This window comes from Octodon degus, unplaced genomic scaffold (assembly GCF_000260255.1).
Source record: "Octodon degus isolate 3935 unplaced genomic scaffold, OctDeg1.0 scaffold00086, whole genome shotgun sequence".
NCBI lineage: Eukaryota > Metazoa > Chordata > Mammalia > Rodentia > Octodontidae > Octodon > Octodon degus.
Window position 1 is genome coordinate 2,836,060 of NW_004524662.1, and position 8,571 is coordinate 2,844,630.

Here is an 8,571-nt window from a genome sequence, read left to right on the forward strand (position 1 = left end):
CCAATTAATTTCTTCAATTCTAGGCGCATCACAGCATATGTGCCTTTGAGGCGCCCCTTAAGTTTTGCTTCTTCTAGAAAATTCATCCTGCTTCAGAATGACAGAAGTATGAAAACTCATTGATAGTGTTCTCAAATGGGTAAAACATAAAGTGATATTTTTATTCATATTATTAGCATCACTGATAAGAAAATTGAATATTTGATTCTCCAGTTCTCTCAAGGCTGACTTCAGGGATGGGCATGTAGCTCAGTGTTAAAGCCTACATAAGGCTCTGCATGCAAACCCCAGCAGCACAAATGAATAAAGACTCTCTTCATGAAATATTAACAAATATTTGTCCAGAATACTTGGCTTAGCATTTAGTTTCAGTTGCTGCACAATAAGATGAAAATAATATTTCATTTCAATAAAGTATAATCTGCTTCCTAAGTTCAACTCAAAACAAAGTAAATATAATTTTAAGAGGCCCCTTTATACTGCACAGGTAATATAAGAAAAAGTAATAACTGGTTTGAAGTGAAGTGTTTGTGGTTGGCTGTGAGCACACAGTGTAGACAGGGCTGTGGGAGGTGCTGGGGCAGTGTGAGGAGCAGATGTTTCTGGAGTAAAGCTGCTTATTAGTATCTGTGAGGAACATCAAAGGTAATACAGGGGCTGGAGAGATGGCTCAGTGGTCTAAAGCACCTACTTGGAACAAGCTTGGCAAAGCACAGGGACTGCGGTTTGATCCCCCAGCACCACATGCCAGCCAGCCGTGCCCCCTGGTGGGCTGAGCTGGCCATACACACACACACACACACACACACACACACACACAATAAATAAATGTAAAAAAAAAGGTAATACAGCTGGAGTTCTACCACCGAGTCACATCTCCAGCCCTAGACCATCATTATGTGGAATCAATAAAGAGTCTCTGTTTTAGAAACTGTCTTAGGGCCAGGGAGATGGCTTAGTAGAATAAGCGCTTGCCTGGCAAGCCCAAGGTTCTGAGTTCAACCTCAGGTACCGAAAAAGGAAAAAAAAAAAAAAAAAAAGAATCAAATAGAACCTGTCTTTACATCACTTAAGAAATGAAAGGAGTATAAGACGGTACTTTCAAAAATCATTAGACAAAAACAAGAATTTTATCTCTAGACAAATAAGATTGGATACTCTGCTCCCCCAAATTGTGTTATTATTTTTAGTTTGGATTTACACACTATGTCAATACAATCCCCTCATTATGTTGTAAGAAGGCATAGGAAAGAGCAGATATACTTAGGAAACTAATACACTAGTTAAAAATTTAAAAAGCTGTTTGCTGGCTCTGTGGGAAATAGAGGGTGTGGTTGTTTCATTCAATATATTTATGTCTTGGGGCCGGGGAGATGGCTCAGTAGAATAAGCGCTTCCCTGGCAAGCGCAAGGGCCTGAGTTCAATCCCCGGTTCTGCAAAAAATAAAATAAAAATAAATAAATAAAAATTAAAAAAAAAATAAGACCCTGAACATTTAAAGACCCAACCAAAAAAAAAAAAAAATAGGCATCTGAGATGAGTACACATTCCTCTAAACAAGAAATGCAAACAGCAAATAATTACATGAAAAAATATTCAAATCAATATATTTATGTCTTAGTTTAAGGAGTCATTTTAGCCTATATATATTTTTCAGGCACTGTGTCTAGATAACACATTATTTTATCTTGTTGTTGTTGTTGTTTGATTGATTGATTGAACAAAGATTTTACTATGCAATTCAGGCTGATCTTGAACTCACTTTGTAGCCCAGGCTAGGCTCGAACTTGCAGTGATCCTCCTGTCTCAGCCTTCTGAGAGCTGGGGATGCACCACCTAGCCTGGCTGAATCACACATTAGGAAAGAAAAACTTTCATTATATAGATCAGGAACAGTGATAAGGTCAATGGTAAGTCACTATTTTAAGTGACTTAAAATTTCATCATTCAAATCTTTTCATTTAACATGAAATAATAAAATCTAAGGCAGATTTCAAAGATGGACTAAACTCCCAGTCTGAAAGTAATTGCTATTCCTTGTCCTAAGTGTGCACATTACCAATACAACTAAGAAATAATTGTAGTAAGGCCTGGACCACCATCGAGTGATTATTAGCCATTAAAAGGGAAAGGTTTACCTATTCATGGCAACTAGTTTTCAAAAGGAAAAACAAAGAGATCAGATTTTAAATCTTGTCTCTTTTTCCCATCTATAACCAGTCAAGATTGTCTACTTCTCCCTGGAAGTGTCAAAAGCCCATTTTTATTTTCTTTTCACTGCTTTAAGCAGGATACTGATAGAGAGGGGACCGCAGTTGCTACGAGGCAAAGAAAAATGCCCAGGCAGTTGAGGGCCTCCATCTATCAAGGGGAATCTGCGGTGTTGCTCTCTTCAATACCATATAGATTTGCAGGGTTTTGTGAAGCACTCGACCAAAATGGGAGGATTTGAAAACAGAATGCAAGATATAGATACAATTTTTTTCCCAAAAATCAAGATACTTCATTTTTAATTTCATTTCAGAATTTTCTAGCCTTAAATTCTTATGCATTCAGCAGAGATGATCATCTGTGGATAAAACTTCTGAAAGGGTGATTTACATGGACAGCTTGAATATACTCACCATATTATAGATCTCTTAAAATTAAACACTCTTACTGGAACTGAAATGCACTGCACCCAATTATAGGAAAACAAATAGTTAACTAATTAAGTAACAATAGTGCAAGCTATGTCAAGTTGCACAATAAGTTCAATGGTCTGAAATGCCGAACAACATTTGGAAGCTGGGAGAGTGTGTAGTTAGCTGTTTGCTTGTCATTCTAAGAATCTAAGAAACTCTTGTGAGCAGAAGGCAAGTCATATACATATTTCCAATATTTAAAAACTTATGAGTAGCTCTATGATCTTTGTCTACTGATCCAATAGCAAAACCTTTCTCACTCCAAAGTCTTTGAATTTATTGGATGTAGGAAGGCAATAGACGGAGCACCTTTCCTTAGCAGTTTCCACATTACCCTTCCTTCCCTCTGTTTATCCAGAGGTGTATATGGAACAACTGTCTGGCGTCTCCAGGCTCTAGATCTTGAAGATAACTTAGATGAAGCCCCAGAACAGGAGAGAAGGAATGTTGGACTCTGGCAAAACTACTGAAGGAGGATACAATCTAAGATGAAGCAGAGAAGTGACAGTGTTTTCTAGAACCAAGACACACAGGATATCCCTGGGATATCTAAAAATGCATTCTGGTGCCCAGGCACACTGTGCCCAAGCCAAGGAATGTGAACCTAGAAATAATATTAGAGGCAATGCTTCCCAGGGCACAACAACTGCTAGATAGAGGATCTATCTCTCTGCTTTGGGAACCAAACACTAAGAGCAAAAGCAAATATTTGATGCTGAAGAGCTCTTAAGAACTGAAGAGTGCCATTTACTTATTTCTACACGTCAGTGTGGTCTTAGGATGTTAAATAGATTAAAAGGCTAAGAGAGGTCAGTCACTCCAGGGAGGACTCTTCTGCTGCTTCTCCTGACTTGGTTCTTTTTCCAAAACTACAATCTACCCCACACCACTCCTGTGGAGAGTCCTTGGCAAACTCAAGAGATATCACATCCTTTCCTGGAACATCTCCACTGGATCCAGGTCCACAAATGAAGAAACACAGGGAAGAAGGAGTTCAAGACTCCTCAGGTAAACATCACTGGGAAGATAGATTTGGTTGTACTTTAGTCCAGAGAAATAAGATCCTAAACCTAGTAGGACTTTTAGAAACTACCAAATGAGGGGGAAAAAAAGAGGGGTCAGATTAATAAGGTGACTGCAGTAGCTGGGGGCAGAGCTGGGATGCAAGCCCATTTTCAGGCCTTCTCTTTGACCTTATTCAGACACCAATTTGGGCCTCTCTCCTCAGGCTTCCCCAAGACTCCACCACCCCTTTTCACCACCGGCTCCTGCCCTGTTCTTGTCTGCAGAAAGGATAGCACAGCCATTTCAGTTTAATCTTATTTTAAAAGACATAACTAATAAATCTATAGCCAGGGCCACCGAAAGACGGCCAGCAGAGTTGATCGTGCTCCCAATCCCATTGAACCCTATTGAAAACCATGACAACACTGGACAAGCTCCGATTTATCCCAGCTCGCTAAAGCTCATTGTGAGGAGGCGTCAATCACACATTATTCTGGACTGAACAAATGCAAAATCTTGACTGGAACAAATGCTTCCAACAGGTCCGGGGCGTCGAGCTCCATTTCCCCTTTGTCCACAGCCTAGCAGTTGGCCTGTATTGGGGTTGCCTCCGCCCGACCACCCAGCGCGCAGGGCAGACCGGGGCACCTCAGGCACGCTTGGCAGGGAAGCTGTCGAGATGGGATGGTGTTCTGGGCTAGGTGGGCCAGGCAGCCACCTTGAGTGAGCTTCGCATTCAGCCTTGGTGCAACCAGGATTTCAGGTGTAGCCACCAAAGTGCAGCTTCCAGCGTTAAAATTCAGCAACCAAATACCCAAAGCTTCAAGGGCAGGATAGAGGACACTGAGACGGCCCTTGCAGGCTCGAGGCGGAACCTCCGCCACAGCAAAGCTATGGGCTAACAAAACGAATCCACCTTGCTCGGCTCTTTGTGTCATCTACACAAATCAGTTTTTTGGTGGGAATATGTAGACCGGAAGGTCCAGGAGAAACTTCCAGACCGCCCTATTTCCTGCAGGGCAGGTGCCATAATAAGTTATTTTGATCTAGAGCCAGGCAGCTTTGGTAATGCCTGCAGCGCTGGAGCTAAGAGCGCAGACCCCGCGCCGGCTGCTGGGACTCCCAGTGCCCACATCCTAGCTGCTAGGAGAGGTTGAGGCTGTGGGGCTGAAGCACACAGAGGACGCCAGAGTGTTTGGGGACGCCAAAGAAGCCCCGCTGTCCTCAGAGCCTGCCCGTCCGCCTGCCCTAAGAGACGTTGCCATCCAGGGTTCATAGAATGGACCTAGGTCCAGTCTTGGAGAGCCTGGACACTGAGCCCGGATACCGCGACCCACAGTGGCTAGGTGGAGCTGGGCACTTTGGATCCGAGGAGCTCGGCTACGTGCCACCTGCGCCTTGCCGGCCTGAGGAGACAGGCTCTTCAGACATCCCACACCTTTCCCAGCAGCCCTAAGGTGGTGGTGGTGGGCATAGTGGATAGAGCTTGTGGAAGCTCTCCCTTGGTGTTCCTAACCCTGGCCCAGATGCCGGCAGGGGCTGGCCTCTCTGTTAGTACCTGGAACTTCTCATCTTTAGGGGGGCCTCACCCAAAACAAAGGGAGCGCGCCAGAGTTTTAACTCAGCTTTATAAATCACTTTCCAGATAATTGCGGGAAACTCCAATCCAGTAAACAAGCTAGAGGTACAGGGCAAACAGGGAGTAAATTCCAGGGTGCTCATAAACACTTCCCTGCGCCGTCACTCTTCCCAGCGTTCCTGCGGGGCCAGGCCCCACGTCAGCCCGGGAAGAGGAGGAAGCAGAGCCTTGGAGAGGGTGGCGGCCACCGCTCGCCACCCAAGATGTCATTCACTGGCAACAATCCCTATTATCTGTCCCCACTTTAGGCTAATCAGACAACCGCTACTGCCTAAGGCTGCTGCCTACAGCCTCTGGGAGGTAACGGGGCTCCGAGGGGCGGAGAACGGGGCGGGGCGGGCGGGGGCGGAGGTGGTACCTTCCGGGCTCACCCAGGCTTTGGTCCAGCACTCATTCAGGTACTTAACACCCTGGAGACCTGGACCTCGACTTTCAAAGCAGGCTGGGTGGGGAGATCTGTTTATATAAACAGAGAGTGCGCTGTAAATGCGCTAATATCCCCCGCCAGCTCATGGCGTGCGCCTCTCGCATCCATCCTTAGGAGCAGCGGCCCCCGCCGCCCCCATTCCCAGCCCACCCTGCCCCCGCCTCCTTCCCCTCCTTTCGGCCATGGCCACCTCCGGACGCCTCAGCTTCACCGTGCGCAGCCTCCTGAATTTACCCGAGCAGGACGCGCAGCACGGGCCAAGGCGGGAGTCACAGCCGCGTGCGTCTCGGGCCGACCCTTGCGCAGCCTGGCTGGAGTCGGAGCCGGGCCACTACCCCTGTGAGTGAGGGAGGACCGTGGTGGGAGCGGAGGGAGAGCAGGACCCGCCCCCGGCGCTTGCGGGGATGGAAAGGCAAAATCCCAGCCCAGAGCCTGGACTTCTTTAGCCTGGGCACGGAGGCTCTGTCCTCCTCCAAACTCCACGCCCCGCGTCCAGGCCAGCACATGCTGAGAGCGCTCCTGCACCTGGCCTAGTGCGGGGCCGGTGGGTTTCCGCCTCTGGGCACTGCTGCGGCTCGAAGTGCTTGAAATATTTCTCTCGTATGTCCCCATTCAGGGCTTTCAAATCCCGGTAAAGTGCGGTGCAGCCGGTCGGGAAATGGTCCGGCTTGTAGTCTCTGGGCAACCAGCGCTGCTGCCAGGGCGGCTAGCGTGAGGGCCTGGGGTGGCTTTTGGTGGGGTACGATGGGGGGGGGGGGGGGCTTGGTGATTACTGCGGTGCTTGGGAATGAGTCCCTGAACTCGGAGAGTGGGTGCCCACCGTGGACCCTGGGAAGGAAGCGGCCTCGCTTGGACAGCCGCGCGTGGAAGGGGTCGCCCGTCCTGTGGCGTCCCCGACGCCCTAGGGATTAGCATTTCACTGGGCCTCCTCCCCTCTGCCCTTCCTAGCCTCGGACGAGAGCAGCCTGGAGACCAGCCTGCCAGACCCGTCGCAGCGGGCGTCCGCTGGGCCCGCGTCACCGGGCTCGGAGGCCGAGAAGAGGAAGAAGCGGCGGGTGCTGTTCTCCAAGGCGCAGACTCTGGAGCTGGAGCGGCGCTTCCGGCAGCAGCGGTACCTATCCGCGCCCGAACGAGAGCAGCTGGCGCGCCTGCTGCGCCTCACGCCCACGCAGGTCAAGATCTGGTTCCAGAACCATCGCTACAAGCTGAAGCGCGCGCGCGCGCCCGCGGTCGCCGAGTCCCCGGACCTCAGCGCCTCCGCGGAGCCGCGCGCCGCGCCGGGCCTGCTGCGCCGCGTGGTGGTCCCGGTGCTGCTGCGCGACGGGCAGCAGTGCGGCGGCGGCAGGGAGTCGGGCCTCACGGCGGCGCGGGACAAGGGCTGCGCTCCCCAGACCACTGCCTGCGCTCTGCCGGGCTACGCTGCCTTCGGGCCGGGCTCAGCGCTCGGCCTCTTCCCGGCCTACCAGCACCTAGCGCCCCCCGCCCTGGTCTCCTGGAACTGGTGAGGCTGCCGCGGGGCGCCGGGTACCCGGACTTTGGAGTACGCTTTTGCGGCCTCAGTGAGGCTGCCGCCAAAGACCTGGAACACTCGGGAGCGCAGCACGGCCGAACCCCTCCTCGCTGACCCCAGCTTCGGGCTTCCCTGGCCCGCCTTCACCTGCTGTTGTGGAAGCTCTCGAAGGGAACCTTCGCCAAGACCACCTCCTCCCCTTCCCTGAACTTCGAGCCCCAGAGCTAGATTTTATTGCTTAAGCATTATTTGTATATTTTTAAATAGTTTGTATGGGAATCAACTTATTTTAAAAGAAATAGAGTATTTTTTTTTCTTTTTTGTTGTGCGAGAATATAATGTGTAGTTTGGGTCCTCTGTACTCCTGTCGGGAAAGTAGGTGGGAGCCCTGCTCCCCACGCTGGAGTTGTGAGCAGCCCCCACTCCAACGCCAAATTCGGGCACAGCCCCAGTTGGGGTTAAGGCCCAGTGCAGTCCAGGAGGATGGGAGACGGTGGAAGGGAGACAGATGAGGCGGTCTGGAGAGTAGCGGCGCTGGCCCTAGCATGACACTGAAGCACCTCTCAGCTCCTGGAGCTGCCGGTCTTGGAAGCACTAAAAGTCAACCCAGTGGCCACGAGCAGTGAGAGGCTTCGGCTGTAGCCTGGACTTGAGCCAGCGGGGCGGGAGCACAGCGCTCTGAGGCCCTAAGAGCCAGGCAGCTTGGAACCCGCAGTTAAGCCTGTTTTGCTATGATTTCCCGCCTTGTGTTGACACAGCACCTCCCTAGGGTAGGGTGGTGTCTGGACAGCCGGATGGAGAAATTAGAAGGTTGTGGTGAACTTTTGAAAGTGGGATCTGCTTCAATGCGGTCCCACTGAGGGATGATGGCCTTGGTGACCCCACGTAGGACGAGATCTGCTAGTAAGCCTCCTTTCACACACCTCCTAGGACACTCTAGGCCCGGGGTTTGCAACTGCTCTTCCTTAACTCTGTATATGGCGCTGGAAGGTCTCCGATGTAGGCATTCACTGTCTGGGGAGAAAGGACAGCGGCCTCCCCCGCACCGGCAGCAGAAGATGCGCCAGAGAAGAGCAGTTGCCAAGCAATAGGTCCAGAGATGGAAACACGACCCGAATGATGTCTCTGAGGGGCCTGTTAGGGGCTTTGGATTTCTTGTCCAAGGAGGAGAAAGGGGAGGAGGCAGCGCTATCACCTGGGATGGGGGGTAGGGGAAGAGAGTTGGGTATTTGGGTCTCAGCCGCTGGCCACCTTGCCTTCCATATGGATGCGGTTATCTTAGAAGAATCTCGATCCTTAAACCCC

At 50.3% G+C, this 8,571-nt stretch overlaps 1 protein-coding gene across 1 annotated transcript; it reads left to right on the plus strand.

The window, feature by feature from the left end:
- The first annotated feature begins 5,721 nt into the window (after nucleotides 1-5,721).
- Nucleotides 5,722-7,539, plus strand: Nkx2-8 (NK2 homeobox 8). Its single transcript, XM_004637071.2, has 2 exons — nucleotides 5,722-6,095; nucleotides 6,705-7,539. The coding sequence occupies exons 1-2, from the start codon at nucleotides 5,939-5,941 to the stop codon at nucleotides 7,259-7,261; spliced, it is 714 nt and encodes a 237-aa protein (XP_004637128.1). The 5' UTR covers nucleotides 5,722-5,938; the 3' UTR covers nucleotides 7,262-7,539.
- Nucleotides 7,540-8,571: the final 1,032 nt, after the last annotated feature.

Coding starts and splice junctions, on each gene's coding strand:
- Nkx2-8 (XM_004637071.2), top strand. CDS start 5,939: ATGGCCACCTCCGGACGCCTCAGCTTCACCGTGCGCAGCCTCCTGAAT. Junction 6,096..6,704: donor GGAGCCGGGCCACTACCCCT/GTGAGTGAGGGA, acceptor TGCCCTTCCTAG/CCTCGGACGAGAGCAGCCTG.